The sequence below is a fragment of the Salarias fasciatus genome, chromosome 5, assembly GCF_902148845.1.
Source record: "Salarias fasciatus chromosome 5, fSalaFa1.1, whole genome shotgun sequence".
NCBI classification, from domain to species: domain Eukaryota; kingdom Metazoa; phylum Chordata; class Actinopteri; order Blenniiformes; family Blenniidae; genus Salarias; species Salarias fasciatus.
In genome coordinates, this window is record NC_043749.1 from 9,799,872 (window position 1) to 9,826,532 (window position 26,661).

The following is a 26,661-nucleotide window of genomic DNA, read 5'->3' on the forward strand; positions in this document are numbered from 1 at the left end:
GGTGCATAACAAAAAAGTAATGGCCATCTATTTGGGTCTCGAATAAGGAGGGATAGCCTATTTCCCGTCGGACTATCGTCGGTGTGATTAAGCTATCCGTGTGTCGATGCGTGCGTTCCGCTGTCAGTGATTCCCGGTGGTGCGCAGAGCCTCTCGGCGGCCGCGGTGGCAGAACGGTTCACAGGCGGGGTGCTCAACTTAGTGCCGCGGTTTAGGGTTAAATCAGCCAGCTAGCCACGCTAACGCTAGCCACGACCACGGCTGCTGTGTGAGCCGACGTCTGGAAGGGCGGACGAGTTTGACGTCTTCTCCTCAAGTCTCCTCACATTTCTGGATCCAGTGTGTCGCGCTCTCGCCCTCGTTTACGCTAAAAAAAAAAAAAAGAAAAGAAAGAAAGCTTCCCCGCTCAACATGGAGGAGACACACTTTGCAAGTGCATGAAGACCAACGACGGATGACGGATAAATAGGATTAAAACCAACTCGGTCTTGATGGGGAAAAGTTGAGCTGAGGTATGAAACTCGCATGCACAGAAGGAATGCTGGAGTCAAGAGTGGAGTGTTTGTGATTTAGATTGCACAAGAGCTAAGGACATAGTGATTTAGCACAGTTTAGATCTGACGTTTTGCCGAAATGCTGTTTGATCACCACGTCGAGTGTGTATGTTGCTGTTGAAAATAGTTTCAGCGTTACATAAACGAGATCAACTGCAGGTCAGGTATTAGGGTAAAGGCCCAATGTGTGACTTGCGACATGCCATTTTGCTTTTTGTATTGAACAGGATCAACAACTTGGGGGAAAAAAACTGAAGAAAGATTTCAAGTCTTACCTTATTGTGCAAGGGCATGCAAAAACCTCAGGTGAGCCATTTTCATTTATTTTATTGCGTTTAAATCACACCTGATGTTACGCACTAAGTACACAATGAAATTGCCTGTCCACGTGTAAACAAAGTTATCTGTTGTTGCTTAGAGGTAAGAGCTGCTATCAGTTTAGCAGGACTGCTACAGATTCATTACTTAATGCTCACACAATGTGATCACGAAGCTCAGGGGAACAAGCTGTTGCTTGGTTATTTTAATGAAGCCTGCGAAGATGTGACCTAAATCAGTGACACTCCTAACACCAAAACACTGAAGCATCATTTCAGGGGCTGTTTGGTAAAATCATACAGAGTTGTAACTTACAACACTCTGAAGTAGAGAGCATGTTTTAGTGTAAACTAGGAGGATTTACAATAATTTTGACCTATTTTTTTGCCTTGTTACCAAACCGTCAAGCTAAATTTATTGTTTTTATTACACTGTAGTATGAAGTCAGTGTTCCAGGTATAAAAGTCCCAGACTGATAAGCACTCAGTTTAGAAATCTCGTTTCCTGTAGTCCCCAGTCATAAACCCCAAGCTACTGTTAAAGTTTCTGTGTCGCTTCCATCAACACAGCAAAATACATGTGCTGTGTCTTTGCACTTTACACACTGATTTTTGTTGTCATGGTTAAGTAAGCCTCTGGATCATGATAACATAACTTCAAGCCTCTTATCTGTTTTTTCATCTGAAATTCAAAGTAGCCCCCCTTTTTTTTCCCTCTCTGCCACACATCACTACAACATAAATCTTGAAGAGGACAAATCTAATTAACTGCAATGCCATTTTGTGTTTTTTTTCTTTTACACAATTTCTTATCTTTCAATTTCTGCATGAATGTCTTCACTATCCTTGTGGCTTTTTTTTTATCAGCTGCCTCACAGATCTGGGCAAAATGGTCTTCCCCCTCATTAAGTTTCAGCTGACATGAGGTCAGCCACCATATGTGTTTTAAGCTGAAAATGATGTGGAAATTCACTGAAAGCCAGTAGTTTTTGGGACGCATGGACACAAACTTTAAAGATGAGCACACAACGAGCTTCAGATTAGTTGTAAGACTAAACTTTGACCTGCAGCTGAAGGCTTAAAAAAAAACGGTCTTGGTTTGTGTCTTTATTGACTGTAACTGCGGCAGGTTGTTTATGGAGCTGCGGTGATGGTACAGTCCATTAGGTCTCCTATACATTGAAGTCCTCCCCAGCCCCCACCGCCACATCCCCCCCCTTTCGTGACTACAGTAATTGGTTGCTTCCTCCTACATGTGACCCTATAGAAAGAAAGGGCCTGCTGTACCTAACTGTAAAGACCCACCTGTATGTACCTCCATGCATGCATGCCTTTTTCCACATACGTTTAGTTGCCTTTGAGACTAATGAAGTGTTAAGTTCTCCCTAATGTCTTCAGGTCCGCAATTACCTCCTGTGGTTGATGGTTTCTAGGCCAAGCACATCACACAGGTAATATCTGTGGTATATGGAGTGCAAGTCATTCAGAAAATAAATGCCATTGAGAGGCAAAAAGTACTACTGATCCCTGTAGAGAAGTTCATGTTATTTATAGATTTTTTTTTAATTATATAATGTTACAATTTTATAAGACAGTTTTTTTGTTTGAATTTTTTTTCTTTTATTTTAACCTTTCAAGAGTGGACTTTAAAAAAAAAATAGTTCCAAGTGTTGTTCATCTCCTTCATGTTTTTAATGGAGGTATTTCCTGAAAAAGAGACAGCATTTTATGAAGGTTATATAACTTGACTTGTGGGCTAAGAGCTTTTTGCACCCACATATCTGTTGTCTGTCCGGTTCTGTCTAGTTGGCTCGACATGCGCGACCGTGTGCTGGAGAATGTGCATTCTCTGTCAAATTCAGCATAGACATAAACAGGACTTTTGGTGTGTGTTTGAGTGGGCCTCTCCCTGCCTCGTCTCTTTCCCCTCTCCAGAGTCCAGCAAGGGGCCCAGCATAAGGGGGCAGGCTGCCGTCACTGCCTCTCTCACTCTCTCCCCTCGCTGGCCAGCAGTGGGGCCTGGCTGTTGGGGGAGGCGGGGTACAGAGACCATAGGTTTGGACACGGGACATGGGACCCCCACCCCCACCCCCCCCACCCCTTCCACCCAGTTTAGCCCATCCTGTGTGGGGCACAGGTCACCTTGTCATGTGCTATTACTGCTGCTGTAACATGCTCCCTGTGATCGTAAGAAAAGAGCATGAGATAGACCCGTGAAGGCTGCGCGAGGGAGAACAAGCGCGAGGGAAGCGAAGAGACAGGATTGGACAAGTCTGCTCTGTTAGTTGTTTAGCTGCATTACAGAGGCAGTTTGTACATTCTGCTTTAGTTCTGTCCATACTGTTTTTTTTTTTTCATCTATTCTATTCTTTCAGCTATCTCTTTTGATAATTTCAAAAACAGAATTAAATCAAACCTCTAATGTTGATCAGTCACCCTAGATCACTCTTTACTTGTGTCTGTTTTTCATCCTTAATTTCCGTTTTTTTTCCTAACTGTATTGTGGGCCTATTTGTGCTTTTATGTATGGATCAAAAGGCCATGTGTTTCCATTGTAACCCCGTTCCCTGTGCAGACCAGGTCATTCCAGATCTGATTGGTTTTATGTCTCCTCTGTACCCGTAGTGACCCAGCCTGAGGTATGCAGTAGAACACATCGCTCTCTTTTCTTCCTCTGACGAATCCTCTCTCTTTTTCTCACTGTCCCTCCTGTGTTCCACCTTTATTTCTTTCCATCGCTCTTTACTCGTCTTTTTTCCCCCCCTTTAAGTGAAAGTTTTGGCAGCACGGTACAATTTCAGAACCATTTGTGGGATTGCGTCATGTGATGTGGAGCGAGGATGCTCATTGGCCTGTCATGCCCCGTCTATGGCGTTCCAGAGCAATTCCTCTCTTTTTCGCAGTGCTGTTACGGGTCTGGATGTGATTCTGACTCTGACTCTTATGTGTTGGGATGTGGTCTGTAAGCTCATTGCTGACATTCTTTGGACGTGATGCCAGAGGTTTTTTATTTCCCGCTTTTCCTTCTCTCTTCTGCGCGTCTGTGTGCACTTAAAATGATCCCTCCTTGAAACGCTGTCAAGGATCCACCCCTTTTACTTGCTTTCTTTATCTTGCCCCATCCTCAATCACATTTCATTTCAACGCCAGGCCCTAATGGCATCACTTAATTAGGTTTGTTAGATGGGTAGGCGTGGGTTGAGGGTGGGTTTTTATAACTGCTTGATATTGACTTTGATGAAAGTTAATCTAACATCTGGGCTCCGCTCCAAATCTTTTTCACAGCTGAGGTTTCATCATGTTTCTTCTGTAAGTAACAGGGCACCTGACAATGAAAACCAATGACCACTTTCCTGTTTGATAATCACATCATTGTGATGCAGTTGAAAATCTAATCACAAGTGTTGCAGAGTGAATAAGTCACCTTATTTACAGATTTTTTTTTCTTAGTGGTGTTGGACTCCTGCCACAGTCCACCTTGTCATTCAGTCCTGTTTAAAAATCCTTTTGTATATTCTGTATACAGTCGCTGCAATGAGCTATAATGCAGTAATGCACAAATTCCTGTAACCAAAATACTTGTAATTCATGCAGTATCGGTGTGAGAATCTGTTACTACTTCCCATATTAGCTCCTACTAAGCTTCTACTCGGATTCTCAGATTCACACCATCTGCAGTTGAGACCTTATTTGGGATCAACTGACATGGAGTGCCAGCTAATTAGTAGGTGCATGTTGGAGGTTTCCACCCGAGATTCACTGGGATGCAGATGGTGCAGAAAGTTTACGCTGATGAACGTGCATTGGCTTGTTTCATTTTCCAGGAATATTATGCAAACTTTGGTGAGATACTCCTTCAACTTCACCGCGTTAAACCCTGCCAGGTGTCCCTGTAGTAAATATTTAATCACCGGACTTTTCATGTAGTGGAAGATAGCCTCAGATTCTAAGGATATTTGGTTACATGACAAGACCGGTGGTTTTTCAGGCATGTTGATCTTAATTCAGTCCAGGCCTCCAGCAGCACCCAATCATTTATCTTTAGATTAGACGATGTCTTCAACTGTTGAGCATTAGGTCTTCTGCGAAGAGCACCCTATCTTTAAATCTAACCTGAGACCGGTTATAACATCAGTCCCCCGAGTAAGAGAAACATGTGTGTCATTTCGGCCATAATGTGAATAAATCAAAGGGGGAAAGGATGAGTCACTTCTCCACAGCATGCTAAGTAGCACTTGTTCTCCCTCAGCTGGTCTGTTGGGTAAAAAGAAGAGAGGAAACTCCCTAGCCTGTCCTCCAGCTACGCCACCAAAATTGGGGTAATGTCTTTATTTTGCAGCTTTCACCACCCAGTTGAAATGACACGCTGCAGTCTGTCTGTGGTACCCTGCAGTAATTACAATGAGCCTCATCCCTTGCTCATCAGCCCACTGGCGCTGTGTCGGTCAGACCTTTGCCCTCCGGCCTCAGCATGCTTTGCTTTTTGTTTTATCATTTTAATTCTGAGTCCATCAATTATTTATAGACCGAGTGTCATTCGGTTTCAAGGTTAATCTGCTCTCCGATCAGAAGGTCGTACTTTTGTACTGCACGATCCGTTCTTTTCTCAGCTTTTATCTGGAGGAAGATAAAGACTTGATTAGGCTTGAATGAAGATCGTTTCATCCCAAAGCGGAAGAGAATAAATTGTTTCACTGTGGGTCATACATTTAAATGATCAAATTTAAAATAATCAGAGATTTAGGGAATTTCATTAATTGTTTATTTTCATTTAGATCTTTGCCATACTTCCCTGACAAACCCAATAATAGTCCTAAGTGTTAACTGTGACCTTTGGTCTCTCTCAACTATCACTCGGTTCAATAGGGTCCAAAATTCTAACCCCAATAATTTCCAGCCTTCTCTGGAAACTGCAGAAAACATCTGCAAAACTCAGAGTCTCTCATCTACACCTACTGAGGAAGTGATGGGACTGTACATATCATTTTTTCATTAGTTTTTAAATGAAGTCCCAGTCACAGAGCGTGATCTTTGATCGCAGTGGTCACATCCCGGTGTGTGTCACTCACGGGGAGTCTGGAGCTGTCACAGTGGCTGCACCACGAAGGCTCCTGCATTGGGAATAAAACAAAGCATTTTCTCGCACAGACACAAAATGGAGTTGGCCAGCAGACAGATTTCACACCGAGAGGTGTGTACAAACACACACGCATACACACATACACACCAAAATTAGCTGCTTCGCTGGGAAATAGGACGGAGACGAAACCAGCAGAAACAAACCAAGATGTGATCCCAACTGGAATACTGATCGCTTTTAGCTGTGATCCTTCTCAAGATGAAGGACTGTCAGAGATGAGACGTGCATTTATATTTAGCCGCTAAATAAAGCCAGTTCTGATAGTGTATTTTTAGCCAGCTTTTAAAATAACACAATTTTGCTGTTTGTGTTGATCGTCCTTTTTTGGATCACAACTGCCAGCAGAGCAGAGCGGACTACGATGGTTAAGAAAGCCACAGTGGTGAAGAGGTCTCCCTCCCCGACGTGCTGTAGATGATATACTATATCTGTATGTTTTTACTCATTTGCTGCCCACCACCAGCAGCACTCCTCTCTGGCATGCTTGTGTTGTACATCCCTTTGTCCTCCCACACTTTTCTCACAGCTCACTGCATTTCCTCTCGCTGAATGCAGTCGGCAAACAATCACTTGCTATGCAGTTGTTGGAAAGTCATTTGAAAAGGTGTGAGTAACACGGAGAAGTACAAACACATCTGAAGTAGGTCAGCAAGGCGTTGAGACACCATTAATGCCGAGAACCGGCTCGGTACATGTTTCAGATCTGTTGCGCAGGTTCATCAGAATTCAGTGGCGGGATGAGCACCGTAAAACCAAAAATATTTCTTTATTTAGGTTTTCATTGGTGGTGTGTGACACGCCGAGCCAAAGTTTCATAAAGTTGTGCAGTTAAAATGAAATCTGGTGACTTCAAAGACCGTGATATATTACACCAATTACTTTCATTAAACTATTGACTGACCCCATGTGCCCCGTGAATGGGGACACGGACATCCTTTAAAAAAAAAAAAAAAACACTCGCAGTATTACTCAGAGCAGCCTTGTATTGATTTCTATTGACCCTTCCTTCTGTGGTGAAGCAGAAATCATGGCAGCAACACCCCCTGCAGCAAAAGAGAAAAACTTCTGTGTAGTGATCAGACATTTGTTGTATGATTTTTTTTTTTTTTTTTGGGACATTTGCTGCCACAATTAGAATTAACCACATTAGAAAAAGCTCTGTTTCCATATCAACGCTAAACTGAAATGTCACTGGGCGTACCGAACATTTTTACTGCTCTTGTTAATTGCATGATCGTGTCTTGAAGTTGAAGAGTCTGGAAGCATGTGCATTCATTGTGGTTATCGAGGCTCTTATTTTGAATTAATTTAAATTACCTTTTAAATTCTTTTGCATGCATCTGTATGCGGTCAGTGCTAACTGGCCACATAAACAGAGTGAAAACATTCCTGCCCTGTGATGTTCTCAATAGCAACGCGGCGAGGAGATTACAGAAGGCCGAAGAAGTTTTTGCTGCATGAAAGCAGTTCAGTGTTACTCCAGTAATCCTGTGTTTTCACACTTGCTGCCAAGTAATTCATGGTTCAAATAAGGGCAAAGCCATGAAGTGACACATGCGTAAGGTAACCAGGTGACGGAAGACTTTGAATAAACAACTCAGGTATCACAAGATATTCTATGTAAACCCTCGGGGCTTTCTTAAGGAGGCACAAGTGTGTAAGAGCTTCTTCAGCTGCTTTGAGCTTATTCCTGCTCAAACTAGTCATGTGGCTCAGATGAGCCATGTTAATTACTCCCAGTACTTTACTTGACGTGGAATATGTGCAGCCTGTGTCATTCGCTCACTGGAACTGCCCTCGTTTTCCTCTCTTGTCTTTATGACTTCTGATATATATATTTTTTTTTGTGACGCGAGCACAACGTGTTATAGTTTCTTGTATTTCAGGGATTGGTAAAACAGCGCAGACGTTCACTCGATGACTGTTGTGATCGCAAATTATAACACAAAGCCTCATGTTGGCTCGCGCTGTTGCTCAACACACAAACGGATTGTCGGGAGGATAGAAGTGGGCTTAAGATCGAAGAGTCTGTTTTTGTTCACTTCCGCGTTAAAATAACACTGCAGCCAAAGAGGTGTTGCCATCAACCACATCAGACAGAGGAACGGATTGAACAGGACTGCTCTGTTGAAGGTGCAAGCTAATGAAATGACAAATACAGTGTCAGATGTTTGCAACATGTCTGACCCTGCCGCGTTTGATCAGATGAAAGAAAAATGCTGAAACTCAGCAGTATGTGTTTTGGTTGTCTGGTCGATTCCCTTTGGCAGATCATCACATTAAAATGTTCTAAATCTTTAATGGAGTTGGACAGATTTTTGAAATTACAACTGCCTTTTGCATTGCAGAAACAAACAAAAAAAAAATCTAAATTCAATTCCATGCCTTACTTGCTCCTGGTTTATCTGAAACGATAACTTTTCAGAAACATTTTGTTCTGACAGTCACTGTAATAAACAAGTAGCAAGTCAATGCAAACCATTAACCTTCTGAAACATGTATATCAACCGGACGGAATTTTTGACTGTGATCAGTTTATCGCTTAATATTGAATCTCTTTGCTGGCAACATTTTTATGAATGTTTCTTAATTATATGACAAAATTGAAAGAAAAAAATGAGGCGTTTCTGAAGATGTTTGACAGGCGTTTTTTTGTTGCGCAGGATTTCAAACGAGAATCGGTTGGAGTAGCTGTTTATTTGTTTGCTGTCCGGAAAAGCATTTAGTTTAATAAGTCTACTGTGAGATGACAATACCAGATCAGGAGCTGTAAATAATTAAGGAAGTTAAACGCTGCTCTCTAATACCGGGACTCGCACATCGATCCTGCAGCTGTGGGACGGCCTGCTTAAAGAAGAGCGAAGAAAAATGACTTGATATCAGCCTGGTTTGAAGGAGAAAAATAGGGTGTTGGAAAACAGCTGTCACATTTTAGATTTATCAAAGTGACTCTATTTCACTCAATCCATCTGTATCTTTGAAGTGTTGTTATGTCCTCCTTTCAGCAAATACGTTTTTGCAGGAAGCAGCAAATCTGTTTATCACCTGAGAGCTTTTTAGTTCAGATCTTCAACAGTGGTTTGCCCCAAAAGGTTCACACACTACAAGTACTTCCACTGATTCAATCAGTGACATAATGCACAATGTTCCTGCTTTATCAATAACTAATCGAAAAAAACACACACGGCAGTGATTCTATCAATGTCAAACAAGTTTGCCCCCATCTACAAAAACACTCCTTTGGCAGGTTCCCTTTCAGAAGGGAAGTACACCAAGTTCTGGTAAAGAAAATCCATAATTGTTTGTCCACTGTGGAGCTGGACTCAGCCCCGTGCACTAATCACAAATTACGACGCTACTACTTCGCGCTAAATGAAAGAGGGTAATAGTTTGCAGTATTGCGACAGTGGCAGACTTGATGGATGAAGCCAAGCCGCGTATACAACACAATATGCAGATCATTTCAAGAGCAAGACATTCGGTCGGAGCCTAAAGCTGCAAACCCATTCCCCGGCTTTGCGTGCTTGTGACTGGAATGAGTACAGATCTGCTCTAATAACCTGATGCATTATTTAGAGCTCTCTCAATTCTACTGTGCATTTAGTGTAATGGCCTGTCAAGGCTGAATGCAATCACAGAGGACTGACTTCAGTGATCATTCGATGATATAGTAAGGCAAATGGGTGTTTTGGTTCACAGTGAATGATGAGTGGCTCCGCCTGCAGTTAGTGCTTTGCCTCCAGGCAACACAACTGATTTTAATTTTCATTATAATCATCAGGTCCATTCATACTGCTGTCAACTTAGGGAAATATAACATTATACTGAAGCGTATTTTCAGTTTTTGAGGATGAGAATTTTACAGCTGTTTACATTGCAAAGTCCATCCTCCTTTTATTGCCTCGGCCCAGCCGTAGTGGTCAGAGGTATGAAAGTTGCATTTCTGACTTTCAGTCTCAAAGAGAACGAGCCTGAATACCATCCCTGTGGACCCTCAGCAGGGGTTAACAACAGAAGAGCTGGCAGACTTGATTTTCTTGGATTTGGATCCGCTGGTGACTTAGCTTTAATCACTGTGAGAATCACATGGATTTTAACACCCCCCCCCAACCCGATTCGATATTCCAACACAAGAAATGATGATTCGACCAGAGAGACGGTAGACCCCCCCCCGTCTTCCCACCAGACAAATCACAGCCTGATCATAGGAGAATGAGAAAGGTCTTCTACAAAAGGCAACATGACAGTGACTACCTCGGTGTTTTGTTTATCCAAACATAATTTTTTTAAATTGAAATCAAGACACAAAAAAAGAACACAGGAAACTTTCAAGTCTTGGTTTGAGAAATACAAATTCATAAAACCACAAAATAGTTTTTTTTAACACTTGGCTGCTTTGGACACACCTCGTCTGCATTTGTCTTTGAGTTTACAAGCGAACCTCACATATCCTCAGTTAGCCTGCAGGAACAATCGCATTGTTTCGGACACATGGAGTGTGCTTCCCTGAAATGTAACCCTGAAGCCTATTCACAGTTTCATCTCCAGGATATCAAGTGAAGTATTGCCCGAAGGCACTCGCACAAAGACCTGACGTGTGTTTAATGTGACTGATGATGGGGGAAGTCTTTGTAGCTGGTGTCATTCTGAAGGACCTCCATGTCAACATTTGCACTCAGAAAGAAAGGAATACGAGGAAGGAACTCAAGTCGTGAACCGGTACAATCGGGAACAACAACACAAGTGGAGGACACACACACCCACGCCTGTCGTCACTTCACACTAGTTGGTTATCATAATGAGGCAAAACAGGGTGGGCTCCAACTTACGTAATCAACGTATGGAGAGATAACAAATAATCCGCCCACTGCAAATCAAATCAACCGCTATCATTATTATCGTGGCGAGAAAAACCCCAGTTCTAGTGAGCTGATGTGATTTTGTAACGTGAGCGATGGAGATATGTTCCAGTCATCTGGGTATATGTCCTGCTTCAGTAGCCTAGAAACTTTTCCTGTGGCCTGTTGTCCATCACTGATCACGTTGACCCATCTGCTAAATCTCCTGTACCAATATTTGCACACATGTTTGGTTAAAGATGTATCGGATTCTCCCGCTTTTTGGGGCCTTTTGGAGCGTCTACTGAAGCCGGAGCCGCCGCTGTGCTGCGCCTGCAGCAGTGAGCCAACAGCTATATCCTGTTTTCATGCATGTTTTGACCTTTTATTTTAATAAAGACTAAATCTCCTGGTAATGGAGTTGGACAGGATCACAGTATGTTTGAAAGTCCTGCTTGTCATATTCACAGTCAAACCAAAATAATTCGGAAAAAAAAGAAAAGTTGCAAAGCTTTTTTTTTTTTTTTCCAGTCCAGACTGAGTTTTTTGTTGTTTTGGAATACGATCTGAATGATGAAAAGCTCTGTCAAATTATTGTAAATTATTCAGTCAGGTGTCTTACCTCATTTGGATGTTGATTTGTGGGTTTGTTGCAAATTGTATTGGTCCGGCTCCCCCTCCAGCACCCCCACCGCCACCTCCTTCCCATCATTTGCTTTGCTTTCAGTCTGCAGTGGAAGCAAAGAAAGGAATAAGAAAGGAGCTTTGTGAGAAGGACAGTGATTGTTTGTTTATGAGGATGCTAGCCTTGTGGTGACATGCCTTTTTTTTTCTCCCCTTCACAAGGCAGCTAAGTGAAATAGATACTTGTAGCAGTATGTAATCAAATGTAACCCAGATACATCGTTTTGGAGCAAAATGAGAGTTTTTCCACTTGATTCATGTGGCTCCCATTCCTCGCCCCGGGACAAGGAGCTCTGGATTTGAATTGAACTTCTAAAAATTGACCAGAGAGTTTGCATGTCGACAGGTGAAAGCGGACATTCTCATGACCCAGAAATCCTTTTAATCAGCCCCGTTTATTTCTGTTTCTTTCTTGTTTTGTCCGTCCCCTCGTGTTCAGTGATGGAGCCCTCCGTTGTGAGTACGTCCACGCTGGCCCCCGATGAGTTCGACAGGAACGTGCCGCGGATCTGCGGCGTGTGTGGCGACAAGGCCACCGGGTTCCACTTCAACGCCATGACCTGCGAGGGCTGCAAGGGCTTCTTCAGGTACGCCGCCGCGTGCAGGTGGATGTCGAGTCAAAACAGATGTGAACCGCAGCCGGCGGTGCACATGCATGAAAAAAAGCTTCGCGCAGCCAGCGCAAAAGTTTAAGTAACCCCGGTGTGGGAAAAACAAATCTACATATTGACAAAGTTATTGATTCATGCATACACGAGCCTAGAAACACAGATCGGAGCTTGCATATTTAATGGCCACCCACATACTTACATGCATAAAATATAATTGCTGCCCACAGTCACACAGGAACACACACAAAAGCACCGACGACACCGGCGTTCGCGCTCAAGCCGCGCAGCAGGCCGAGAATACAAATGAGCTGGATCCTATGGTTAATGTCTCGGTCGCTCCCCGCTCATTGATACAGCCGCGAGTTTCCAATTTATAGCCGGAGACCAAACTAAAGCGGCTCATGAGTCGGCCGCTGCGCGTGTTTGATAGATCCCGGCCGCTTTGCGTACGTTCCTCTCAGCAGTGTTGATATTCAAAGAGAGAGGAGAGGAGAGACGGATGTTTAATGGCGTTCTTCCTCGTCTCTCAGACGGCCCTCTTGTGAACTCCTACACGGGATGTGTGTCCATGTGCGTCCACATCTGTGTATAAACGTTCATACATGCATGTCCATTTGCCGGCTAAATCATCGCGGTTTGCGTCACTGTTTGGCAAGAGTCATCTTTCACCCATGGATTCTTTGGCTCTCGTCCATATTTGTGCAGTTTCTCTCAGTCCCAGATTTGAAGGGCAAAAAATATTTATCCACTTCTGCCATAATTATTATTTATGTAAAACACTGTCAGAGATTGCCATTTGAGCATGATCTGTTGAAGTCTTCGCACGCAACGTTTCCAAGCGTATTCACACACATGTTCTGGCACACACAAGAATGTTGAATAAATTAAGAAGAAAAAAAAAATCTAACTTCATTCACTCTCTTGGCTTTTTCCACTTTGTGCATGCTTGCAGTCGTCTTGCGTATTTGCATTTTAATGGACTCTAAAAATTGTTCCCGGCTGGTTTAGACGCAGTATGAAGCGCAAGGCCACCTTCACATGCCCCTTCAACGGCAGTTGCACCATCACCAAGGACAACAGGCGCCACTGCCAGGCTTGCCGGCTCAAACGCTGTGTGGACATTGGCATGATGAAAGAGTGTAAGTATGACAGGTGACCCCCATGTCCTCTGACCTCCATTTGTTACGTCGTGAAGTTATTTTGGTTGTGTACGAGGATCTTAGATTAGCCCGTCAGATTTGGAGCATGGTGTGAGGATTTTTTTTTATTATTATTATGGACAAACACTGATTTTTGGACTTGGACACACAAATATTATAAAATTATATTAAAAAAAAAGATTTTTTTTTTTTTACCAATATTAAAATTTACGCAACTTGTATTTGCTGTCCTGGGGAGCCAACTGTCCACTTGTAAATATTATGTAACATTTGGACGGAGGTCAAGTTTCTCTGGGTCTTTGCCCCATTCCAGTGTTTACATGTTCTGTTTGAGCAAGTGGAGCCTCCCCACATTGTGTACAGTAAGTAAGCTCCATCTGAAGTTTAAACACCTTATGTACAATATGACCGGGCCCCTTCTTTCCAGAGTTGTCGTTTGTTTTCATAGTCTGTAAATAGCAGGTCCATCTTTTCTTGTTTTCTTCTAATATCCGGATATTGTGCACAGGCCTTTTCTTAAAGCAGCCAGGTTTTTTTTTTTTCTTTTTTTTTTATGTTTTTTTTCCCTCCCTGGCAGCTGAATGTTTTCTTTTCCCCCCGCAGTGTTTGTGTGAGTACTGCGAGAGCGCCGCAATTTACTGTACGCGAGCGGGAGTCGGTGGCGTTTCTATTTGCCGTTGTAAAAACAGCCGCGTGTTGTTGAGACTCGGCTCTCCCTCTCTCTCTCTCTCTCTCGCTCTCTCTCTCTTGCTCTCTCTCTCCCTCGCTCTCTCTCTCTCTCCCTCTCCCGCCTCTGTTTCTGTGAGCTAATTCAGTGGCTAGAACAACAAGGAGCGAACAGAACAAAGACAATGCGCTCGGTTGTTGAGTACAGCAGGGGTCTCAATATGGACCCATCCCCTCCCACTTTCTTCCTCCGCAGAATAACAACCCACCCCCCCCCCCCCCCCCCCCCCCCCCCCCCCCCCCACCCCCACCCACCCACCTCTGCATTGACATAGCTGTCATCACAATGTAAAACACGAGTACTGAAACGCTTCAAAAACAGTGTACTTTACAGTCACTTTTTGATGTATTCTTTTGTTCTACCTGTTCGTCCGCCGGTTGTTTTTCCGTTTCCACCCCAGATGTTTTCTGTTTGGCTTTCGTATTGTTATTCCCACACAAAGAAGTTCTCACACGCATGTTTTTTTTTGTTTTTTTTTTCCCCCCTCTGAATGTATACTTCTTCAGTGCGTATGAAGTCCCCACACACTCTCCCTGTGTTCTGCCTCCGCAGTCATTCTGACAGATGAGGAAGTGCAGAGGAAGAAGGACCTGATTCAGAGGAGGAAGGACGAGGAGGCGCAGCGCGAAGCGGAGAGGGAGGCGCGGCGGCCCCGGCTCTCCGAGGAGCAGAGCCAGGTCATCGCCACGCTGGTGGAGGCGCACCACAAAACATACGACGACTCCTACTCTGACTTCTGTCGTTTCAGGGTTCGTTTTTTCCACTGTCGCTAATTTCACTGCATTTATTAGCTCTGAGTAAAACTCTGAATAGTTCCTTGTGGTTACAACAAGGTCAATAAATCTGCTTTTATCTTCACTAGAATTTCTCTTTGTCACTGGAATAATAATGAAATAATCGAGCAGCATTTTTAACTGGTCCATATTTCAATCATTTCTTCTTCAACGGTGATGTTTTGCATTATATATACATTGGTAATTAACACAGTAGTGAATAGATTAACCTGTCAGTTTGCATCTCTTGTTTCATGGCTGTTCTTTCTCCCCTCGTCCTCTTTTCCGGCTGCAGCCTCCAGTGCGTGAAGGCCCGGTGACACGAAGTGCCAGCAGAGCTGCTTCCCTCCACTCCCTCTCCGATGCCTCCTCAGACTCCTTCAGTCATTCTCCTGGTAAAAAGAAACCCACGCTCTGTGCTCTTTCCTGAAGATCAAGGAAAAACCGTGACTGCTCCGCGATATATTTAGTTTCCCAATGTCTCATTTAGAAACAAACGAATTAAGAAAAACTACTTGACGTGCCGATCAAAACGGAACCTCTCACAACTCGGAGAAAATGTGCAAAAAACCTGTTTTCTTTCAAGTTGCTTTCTTTCTCAGTTTCCCTTCAGTTTGCGTGTTGCCTTATATAATCTGTTAGGCTGCTTTACTGAGAATCTGGTTGGGACTCGTGGTAATAACCTGTACCGCGCGGACACCTGACTCCTATTAGTAAACAGCGGTTCATTAATGTATCTGTCACTAATGGAGGGAGCGCGGCGAGCGGCTCGATCACGTGGACCGCCGCCGACACTCAGCAGAGACAAATAACTCAAAGCACCCGCAGCTAGCTGTGCATGCATCACATGCTGTATGAGCTGTCATGTACCATTCATCTGACGTCTGCCGAACTGGCGCTCGTGTATTTTCAGATGATCTCTTCAGTCAACAAGCCGTTATTTATATCATTACTGTCTGCCCGTGCGACGAGCGTTTGTAATCCTAAAGAGGCAGAGTCAAGTTGTCATTGGCTTCCTTCTTCTCTCCTTTTATTTTATGTGCTTTGTCTTTCCCGTCCTGGTGACCGCAGAGTCCGTAGACACCAAAATGAACTTCAACAACCTGCTGATGATGTACCAGGAGCAAGGCAGCAGTCCGGACTCCAGTGAGGAGGAGGGCTCCAGCTTCTCCATGCTGCCTCACCTGGCTGACCTGGTCTCTTACAGCATCCAGAAGGTCATTGGTTTTGCCAAGATGATCCCGGGATTCAGGTGCGTCCAGCAATTTAAAGACGTGTTTCTGGAGAAACTGACTGATAAACAGTGGTCATCATAGTAGCATGGCAAGTCAATCATATTTATATGAGACATAAATCTCTCCCTGTTTTCGCACAGCAAAGTAAAGCAGAACCATTGATCACCTTTTACCCCAACGCTTCCATTCCTACCCATCTGAAAACGACAACATAAACATCCCGAGTATCTCCCACTGTCATGTCTTTGTGAAAACACTGCAGAGAAAAAGTAGAGCAGAGGTCTCACTGCCAGTATGGTCAATGTTAGGAAAGCAAAAAAAAAAAAAAAAAAAAAAGAAGAAAGTGATCCTAGAAGGTGACAAATGTGAATATAAACTCACTTGTGGTCTCAAAAAAATCTTGAATTGTTAGTTGTAGCTTTCTTGGGGAAACCCTGCCTCCTGGTGTGTTTTTTATTGACGTACGTCCTCGTGACTTTTTGCTTAAATGTGTGTCGAAGACTTTGAACACCTGCATGCTTGTTTTCTCTCTCTCTCTCTCTCTCTCTCTCTCTCTCGCTCTATCGCTCTCTCTCTCTCTCTCTGTCTGGTTACATGGTGTTGTTCTCCTGGAATTTCCATGGTTTAAAGGTCTTTTCTAATACAGATCCGGAAACCTTTTATATAATGCTGTTGTCTTACTGAAGACGGTTATACATTTGCCAGGTTTGTGAAGCTCAGCCTCGTTTGTGTACTAGTAGGTGACTCGTGGCACGCCCTTCACTGCTCAACAGTCAACTGTTTGCTCAACAAACAATCCAAAGCCTCCGTTATCTGATGATCACATGTTTTATGAGCATGTGATTTTTGCATCATACAGAAAATACGTTCCTGTGTTTTAACCTCGGAGAGCCTCACACGGCCCTTTAAAGATACGAACGTTTCTCATGGCGGAAAATATGAGAGTCAGGTGAACCTGTTATGTGAGAGGCAGGTATAATTACGGTGGATGTTCAAGGTCTTATCGTTGTTTGTGTTCCACTTCCACTCACAGAAACGGTGGGCTTTGGGGTATTTGTCTCTTAAAATGTTGACAGAGATGAACATGGTGTCTCAGAGGGGGGGGGGGGGTCACCCCGAAGTCAAGGCCGAAACGAGTCCGGGCCTGTATTTCCTGAAAGTTGTCATTCTCGCTCGGAACAACTGACGGACATGGCGGTTTACTTCAGGAATGTTTGTCCTCTTACGCTGTGCTTTATAATCCTTTAAAGACAACCCGGAGACCTCCCCGCTAAAAATGTGAATGTTTCTGTGCACGTTCTCATTCCGGCTTAAAAGACGTGTGTCACGTTCGATGCAGGATTTTAACTGCTGGAGATTTATTTCTGTTTATTAAATGTGTCACTTTTACTAAATCAGCCGCTGCAGCATTAGGAAATGAGCAGATGTTTTTTTTTTTCTTCTCCTTTTACATCATTTGTCTCATAAACTTTAAAAACTCACTTCAACCTTAAAGACCTGAAGTGTTCCACGCCTTTGTTTGTTTATCTTGTGAAAACGTTAATCTTTATAGTGACTCTACGTTGTTTCTGCCACAGGGAGCTGACAGCGGAGGACCAGATCGCTCTGCTCAAGTCCAGCGCCATCGAGGTGATCATGCTGCGATCGAATCAGAGCTTCAACCTGGAGGACATGTCGTGGAGCTGCGGCGCGCCGGACTTTAAATACCAGATCAGCGACGTCACCAAAGGTCAGTGTTGGCTCCTCCGTGTGTTCAGTTCCACCGCTGTGAGGACGAGCCGGTGTCCAGGATTATGCACGCGCACGCCGGTGGCGGCACGTTAACACCTTTTTAACTCTGGAGTGCTTGTAGTTAAGAAGGTGACCGTATCGTTTAGGGTGTGAGAAGAGATAGCCTGTGCACACACCCAGAGGCAGAAGATGCTCGTGCAAATGTTTCTGAGAGAAACAGTCGTACATTTCTGCAGAAGCCCCCATGGGCATGGCTTTCATTTGCCTTTCAAACTCGACACTCTCTCCCTGGGATCAAGGGAAGAATGTCACTCTTGACCTGCGCAGCACTCACACACATATCTGAACCAGGTGAACCAGCTCTGTTGTGCTCTTCTTAAAATATCGTGATGGAGTTGACACAGACTCGAGAATTCTCATGCAGTAATTAAAAGTGCAGGCATTACCAACTCTTTTGAACGTCTCCGAAAAACAAACTGTGGTTGTTAATGAATTAAATTCTATTAAGGAAAAATACTTAATCTGGTTGTTTTTCAATCCTGCTCTGTTGTTCAACACAAAAACTACTCAAGCCAAGAAAAATTGCAAAGCTGTTCAGTTATAATAAATAAAATAATTGGTGATTGTAATTAATTCAAGGAGTCATTTGGTGCCGAGTTGTTTTGCGCCGCAGGCACAATTTGGCATGTGCAGAGAAATGACTGAAGCTTAATTCATAGTGCAGCCACAAAATGAAGAGGGGGAAAAAAAAAACCCACTAGTGGCGCAGTCATTATAATCAGTGAATGTTTTGATCAGTACTGCGCAGCTTCTCATTTACACATCGATATGGAAACACATCACCTAAGGAACAGTACGATCTGCAGTCCTGCTACATACCCCGTATCACACGATCTCCTGTCCGGGAGATCTTACTGAAAACAAACCAGAGAGTACACAGCATGAGATTAGAAGAAAAAAAAAGCTTAATCAGAGATTATTCCAACAGGCAAAGTGAAATATTAATGAGGAAGAGGGACGGTAATGTTCCCCAGAGGGCCTTTCTTTCTCCTGCGGTAGTCGGAGTGAGAAGCAGCAGCGCAGGTTGTAATGTGTTGATCGTCTGCAGCGGGACACACGCTGGAGCTGCTGGAGCCGCTGGTGAAGTTCCAGGTGGGCCTGAAGAAGCTCAACCTGCACGAGGAGGAACACGTGCTGCTCATGGCCATCTGTCTGCTTTCTCCAGGTATGCGGGTCTGCCGGAGTGGAGGAGGGTCGTCATGAATTGTTCATGATTGAGCTCAGCTTCATCTTCCTGATCGAAAACCCGCATTTGATGCGGTGAATTATCATCTTGAGCATTAATTCGAAGCAACGCTGCAAACTTTAGATCGACGTAAATCATACTCGGGGCCCCGCTTCTTGTGCTATTTCAAGAATTTTCCATCTCCTCTGAGCAATAGCTCGTACGTGAGCACGCATCCTGGTGTGCGGTATGCATTCGCAGCGAATACAGTCCATTTATTATACATGTATAGTTATGCAAGGAAGCAAGCATGTGTAACTAAGTGGTTATTTGCATCCCTTTGTGAGTATGAGGCGCCTCATTAACAATGCATATGTGTTCTCCCTGATCTAAACTTAGCAGGCCACCTGACCGGACTGATAAAATTATGTAAACAAAACACCACAAAAAAACTACAGAAAGTATTTTATGTCATTTACAGTCAGATTCCTCGAATTCCCAAAAAATGGGAGCAAAGATCAGGATTTTGACTTTTGAGAGGTTGAATTGTGGATATTGACGGGTTAAAAAAGAAAAAGGCAAAATAAACCGCTTTTAAAATGAAAGTTCAGTTATTGCAGTTTCATTGTTTTCTTTATTTTTCTAATTTATTTGCTTTTTTATATATCTCACATTTTGTTACTTTCAGCTTTCTGATATTTTTAAAATCATCTCCTATTTTGTTTAGAAGAGTATTTATTAGAAGTGTAGTTTGTGTAGCCACCATAAATACCTCAAATCTCTCCCGCCCCCTCTGCCTCCGCCGCTGCAGACCGCCCAGGTGTTCAGGATCACGCACGGATCGAAGCCCTCCAGGACCGGCTGTCGGAGACCCTGCAGGCCTACATCCAGCTCCACCACCCGGGCGGGCGCCTGCTCTACGCCAAGATGATCCAGAAGCTGGCCGACCTGCGCAGCCTCAACGAGGAGCACTCCAAACAGTACCGCTCACTGTCCTTCCAGCCGGAGCACAGCATGCAGCTCACCCCGCTGGTGCTGGAGGTGTTCGGCAGCGAGGTCTCCTAGAAGGCCCCCTCCCGACCCCGAGCTGGAGACGAGACCCCCACCGGGTGGAGAGAGGAGAAAAAGAAAAAAAAAAAAGAAGAAGAAAAAAAACCCATGGAGGAAGGAAGTTGAGGATGTGCTGGATGGACTTAATGGAGGTGTGGAGGAGGAAGCCAGTGGAAGAGAGAAAGTGGAGTATGTGTGTGTGTGTGAGTGTGTGTTTATGTTTGTGCGTGTCTGGCTCTATGTCTTGTCTCAGAGTCTTGTTGTTAAGGCCGAGGTTGTGTGGAGAGAAAGCAGATGTTAAGAGACACAGCAAAAACAAGGGAATTTCATAAAGTACACATTAACCTCCTCATTACAACACCTGCCTACATGCAGTGTTTTCGTCTGTATTTAAATCAACCAACAGCTGCTTCGGATGCCTGGACATTTTGTGCGCGGGCGTGCGCCGGAGACGCGCGCGCGCCCGACACGACACAACACACTCAGTTATTCATTTAGCCATTCAGTTGAGCTACCTCTCGGTTTTACTGGGGTTGTTTTGTATTTTACATCACCTCCGTGAAACGGCAACTTTTTTTTTTCCCCCACACAAACAGTTTCAGATACGGATCACATTTCAGTCTGTCGGTGCAAAAGCGAAACGCGGTGCCTGCACATGATGTCGCGTTCCGGTTTTTCTTTTTTTTTGTTTCATTTGTATTTTGTATCTGCTTCTCTCCAAGGCAGCGCTTGTATACGGGGCTGTGTTACAGAATTCAGACACACGCCTTTCACCTTTCACCAAAGGTATGGTAAACTACTTCTCTCAAAAAGCTTCCAGTACCTAAAAATAACCTTTGCTGCTCCATGGCTCGCTTTACTCACGCAGCCGCTCGGCAAGTCGTCCGACGAGCTTCGCGGCCTATGAAGGAAAAGTGTTGGTCGCGCCGGTGTCTCCCGCGGAAGGCAGAGCGGAGACCGTCGTTTCAGTGAGGTTTCCGTGGGACTCTAGGGTGCCTGGCTTCGAGGGGTGAGAATTATCCACTAAATGTGTTAGCTACTTTTTACACTGCTAACTGTCAATCAAAGCAAGCCGCCATTTTGGCTTGTTACTCTTTGGAAATGATCGTTTCCTGTTGGTTTTCCTCTGTTGATTTCCATGTAAATAGTTAATTCCTATCCCATGTATCCTGAGCACTGTTATACCACCTTTTACTCAAGCCGATGTATTGATATACCGTATCTATTATATCATAGATTTTAAAGGGCTAAAATGCCAAATCTAACTGGAATAGTAAAACGAGGCCAAAGCGAGAGGCCTGTCTTCTTGTTAATATATAGCTGCATACCATTTTGTTTTGTTTTTTTTTTGTTTTTTTGTTTTTAGAATTGGCATAGAAATGGATATAATTGCAATACCTTTTACTTTTCTTTTTATTATTTTAAATGTACGTCATTTCACCTTTATGACAATTCCATGAATTGTTGCTCCTCAGTACACAGAGAGCTCAGTGGGCGGAGAGCTAGGGAAGCTGCTTCAGACCTCCACAGATCACACACCCCTTTCGTTTCTGACTGGGAAGTGGATTTTCTAGAATGTCTGAGGGCCGGGTGGTGTTTGGTGCTGCTGCTGCACACCTCCTCGCCCCTGGTCCTCCTGTTTGATGATGTATGCTGCGCAGCCCTCTAGTGGCTGATCCTGTAAATACCAAGTGTTATGAGAGTGAATGAGTGAGAGAGAGTGTGTGTTCGCGTGTGTATATATATATACATATATATGCATACATATATATATATAAAATATGTCTGCCACTGTACATAGGGCTACATAGATTGTCAAGGCTATTTTTTTCAAAACAAGATATATATGCAAATATAATTGACTCTTTATTTTATTTCTGTCCCATAATCAACATGTTCTAAAACACAACGCTCTTTGTTTTTAACTTCTTTGTAATTCGTTTTTATATTCCTGTAGGAGGTATTTTAAGAGAGACTGATGCAGGAATCGCCTGTGTTAATCGTCAAAGCCAGATTGTTGTGTTTTTAAACCTGTTTAGTAGTGTTTTGATGTTAATTTCCAAGGTTCATTCTCAGAAAGAGGACAAGCTAAACATACTGTGCTGCTCTCAATTATAAGCCATATAGATCACCAAGCTAGTTATACATTACCGTTCATGATGACTCCAGAGCCTTGGACATTCGCATTATGTAATCTACTAAACTTTTTACTACTTATCTATGGCTTTTTTCTTCTTTTTTTTTTTTTTTTGGAACAATGAGCTTGTATATGACAGGAACTTGTATGCCTTCTTTCTGCTGTCAGTCATCTTTGGCTTATGCTTCATCAGACAGCGATCAATGGCTTGTAAACCAAACTGCCAAGGGACCTTTACTGCTCGAGGTAACAGGCCCGTCGTATATGGCCTGCTGCATGTGGGATTATGGTAAAATTAGACAAGATGACACGTCTTATATATGCTAAGGCAAATTCCCCAAAGAAAGTCCGTTATCTGCCGAGTGCAAATGCTCAAAAGCTCAAAAGAAAAAGTCTCTTTTTGAGCCGAGCGCGGCAGAAGGGAGCGACGGGCCATCTGGTCGCCCCGTGTCAGCTGTCCCGTTTCCTTCATCTCAGCAGATGAGGGCCGACAAAGCGAGGATGACGGTGTGAGAGAGAGACAGAAAGAATGGAAGAAAGAGAGAGAGAAAAAGCATTTTTATTTGGGCCGAACGTCTGACATGTTCGGCCCACAGGGATTTTTCTTTTTCACTTCCTGCCGTCAGAGTCCGCTCGAACATCACTGTGGCTTGATTCCAACTCTTCTCGGTCACTGTGAGGCTCCTCCAGCTAACAGTCGGGGCCTGATACTTTGATACATAACCTTGCATAGCACAAATATTTCATCGTTTTTAAAGATTCCCCCGATTGTAATCAGTCTTTTTGTCCTCATCCTAAAAAATTTTGGGATTCGATTGTGTGTGTGTGTGTGTGTGTGTGTGTGTGTGTGTGTGTGTGTGTGTGTGTGTGTGTGTGTGTGTGTGTGTGTGTGTGTGTGTGTGTGTGTGTGTGTGTGTGTGTGTGTGTGTGTGTGTGTGTGTGTGTGTGTGTGTGTGTGTGTGTGTGTGTGTGTGTGTGTGTGTGTGTGTGTGTGTGTGTGTGTGTGTGTGTAACTCCCCGTGTCCCACAGGTGACCCTGCTGTGAGTGACCTTAAGGGAGTGGAAGCTCGAGTGTCTTTAGGCAGTACCACTCGTGTGTGTGTGTGTATAGTCCGTCGTTTTGAGGAGGGGTATGATGTGCTTGGTTACTGAAAACTGACTTTTGAAGTTTTGAAGTCTCCATGTTGATTTTTTATTTTTCTTTCTTCCTGAATGCATACTTCTGTATGTAGCTCTGACTTTGTACCTTTTTTTTTTTTTTTTTTTTGAGATAGAGTTGCAGTGTTGATTTGTGTATGTTAAACACAGCGGGAGGTTTTGGTGAATATGTAAGTGCCACGGGGAGACTTCCCTCCACACGAGAACAGGGTAAGAGAGGAGTCGCGCTTGGGGATTTGAAGCCGAACTGTAGAGGAAGAAGAAAAAAAAAAAACCCCAGGAGGATGTATTGTATCGCTGCGAAATGAGAGAGTAGATATTGGTCAGTGCCACAGGGGAATTCCGTATTTTATCATAAGAGAGAAACTTCTCCTTACATGACTGAATATCTGAGTGGATGTTGATTTCTTCAGGGAACTCAAGCATGCGCTCTGACTCGGTTCAGTGTGAAAACGATGCATCTCCCAGAGGTTCCTACCTGGTTTCACCACAAACTTCTTAACTCTTGAGTTGTGGTCGTTTAAAAAGAAACGTCGCTGGAACTTCCAAAAAAAAAAAAGAAGAACACATCAGTGGAAATCCCGACACACAAATCGAACCGATCCGATCTATCGAGATCTCCATAAGCTCGCTACATAACACCGTAACAATGCCTGCAATATCCAGCTCATGGTACACGATCACCAGCAAGCTTTACAGTTTCTCATGTCAGTAGACATTTTTGAAGTGTTTTGTATAACTGTTGCCATTACAAATCCTGTCTGTATGATATCATCCACACAGAACCGTTTGCTATCTCTCATGCAAAAGAACTCAAGTATTTTATTTTATTTTTTTCTTTGTTTCTCTCTTTAGGACAGGGATTGTAATGGAATCAACTCAATGTAGTTCTTATAAAAGAAAAAAAAAAAAAGGAGTGTCCACAATGGATGTACACCATAATCTACCTAAAAAACCTACCTCTTTTAGCTCAGATTTTGCTTTAGCATTAAGCATTTGCCTCTGTTTTTACTTTTATAATATTTGTATTCATGTTGGTATTTATTGCTGTCTAATGAGTCATACTTCAATGATTACCTCAGAGATATCTCACATATTTGGGAGAGTCCAGCTAATGAAGTCATTCATATTTTTTTTTTCCTTTTGTTTTGTACAGGATTTACTTTCTTCTCAGACTTAGCAATGCCTTTTTTTTTTTTTTACGCACAAAATACCAGGAGTGTTTTTTGTTTGTTTTTAATCTAGTGCCTCCACTCTGACCATCGTTGCTCTGGCTAAGCTGAAGCCGCGTTCGCGCTCAGAAAGTGGCGCCCTCCTCCGTGTCCTCGTCCTTTCTTTTCCCCCTCTCAGTGCAGCTTCCAGCAAAACAGCCTTTCATTGCTGATATCTGCAGCAAAAACCGAGGGAGGTGGGGGGGGGGTGACGCTTTCCGAGCGCGAAGGCAGCTTTTGAAGAAGTGACAGACCTGAAAGGCTTTGTGACGGAAGGAGAGGCGAGCGAGGCCTGAACTCCTCCCGGTACCGTCAGCTCAGTCCCAGTCCGACCCCCGTCACCCTCTCCTCGCTTCGGCCTCCCCTTCTGTCGTAAAGCCTGCTCCCACACCTTCATCATTCCCTGCCAACCTTTTGGTCAAACTTTAGGGGGGGGAGGATTTACGAGCAAGAGAGGGGGGCGAAATCCTCAGTATCCATGCAATGCTGCTTTTTATCTCGAGCTCCAGCGAGTTGTGCGAGACCGACGCTGCGTAACGCAAGCATCGTCCAGTGTGTGTGTGTGTGTGTGTGTGTGTGTGTGTGTCAGCCCCTCGGCGGCTCGGTCGGGCCCAAATCCACGCAGCCCGGCGGCGCCCGCCGGGGGAAAAAACGATTCCATTCAGATTTTAGTATCACATTACCGGAGCAACTACTCACTTTGGTGAATTTAAACCAAGTCTTTTTTTCAACTTTTTGTTTCTTTTTCTTTCTTTCTACTTGTCTTCATGTCAAACTGCTTCAGGTAAACACTGAATGAAATTAGAGAGTTTATATTGATCAGTGACTAATGAGGAATAATGTTGCCATGGTCACATCTGCCCCGAGCTGTGTGCCATAACGTGACCCTTTCACTGCAGGGGAGGGCGGCGCGACCCCGACCACGACGATTGTCTCCGACCGGTGCGCATTTAGCCGCGCGCACCGAGGACTAAATTCGAATCTGGCATGGCGCTCTCACCCTGCTTTTGTGAACCCAAATCATGCCACGTTCGATTTGAAACGCCTGAACCAACGAAAGCACTTATTGTAAATGCTCGTAACGTGTGTATATTGATCAAGCTACTAGCCATAAGCTGCCCGCTTCGGCCAGAAGAATATGGCTCCAATTATTAAGAGAATAAAGTCCTCTAAATTCTAATGTAATTGCAATTTTATCTTTTGTCTCTGTTTTTTTTTTTTTCAAAGATCTTTTTTCTATTATAAATTGGTGTTTATGTAATGTTATTTTTGTCGGATGTTTTGCAAATCAAAAATAAACAGTTGTACATAGCAGGAGGCTCCTGTGTCTTGTTTTCCATCAATGGGATGTTTTGTAGTTTTCCATTTTATAGCACAAATATTTCAAAAGGTTTTTTTTTTATTATTCTTTAGTTCTCCATTAAAAAGCAGAAAAAAATGTTGAAATTTAATATATTCACTTGCTGATTACAGTTTGTAGAACTTAAAAAAAAATCCTCAAAGCTCCGAGATATTTCTGTTTCTCACATCCAGACAGTTTTTCCTCCGAGCTGATTGCATAATGCTTCATTAAATTTTGCCATGCTAGTTTGTTTGTATTTAATTAACTGTGTCATCAGTAGATACATAAAATATATAGTCCCAGTTTACACAGAAATCTTTCCACAGTTATTAGAGAAGTTAATCATTAAGCGTTGGGTTTCACACCAGGTGGAGCCTTTCAGAGCTGCTTCATCTTATCATAATGAGGCGTAAAGGGTGCGATTACTCCCTAAACACTTCACTGCTCTTACAGTCTGAGATAAGATAGGACTTTGGACGCCATTTGCCCAATGTACAGTACTGAATATGCTGAATGTGGAGTCTAATAAAACTTCAAGAACACCACAGGAAAATACTCGTGGAATCAGAATAAACCTTAAAACTGTTCAATGTTCTTCAGGTGGTTTGAGAGAAAGATCTGGAGGTCAAGTCCTTCTATAAGCATGGTTTAGTCCCTGAATGTTTAGGGGAAAAAATGAAGAGAAAAATGTTTGAATGCAAATTTTAATTTAATATTAAAGAAAACCAACATGTTGTGACATGTATACAAAGTCACATGATAAATTCA

At 43.5% G+C, this 26,661-nt stretch overlaps 1 protein-coding gene across 1 annotated transcript; it reads left to right on the forward strand.

Annotated features, from left to right (window-relative positions):
• Nucleotides 1-25,863, forward strand: LOC115388232 (vitamin D3 receptor B). Its single transcript, XM_030091252.1, has 10 exons — nucleotides 1-512; nucleotides 782-860; nucleotides 11,973-12,120; nucleotides 13,153-13,283; nucleotides 14,584-14,780; nucleotides 15,100-15,199; nucleotides 15,876-16,056; nucleotides 17,617-17,768; nucleotides 18,879-18,995; nucleotides 19,807-25,863. Exons 3-10 carry the CDS (start codon nucleotides 11,975-11,977, stop codon nucleotides 20,058-20,060), a joined length of 1,278 nt encoding a protein of 425 aa, XP_029947112.1. The 5' UTR covers nucleotides 1-512; nucleotides 782-860; nucleotides 11,973-11,974; the 3' UTR covers nucleotides 20,061-25,863.
• Nucleotides 25,864-26,661: the final 798 nt, after the last annotated feature.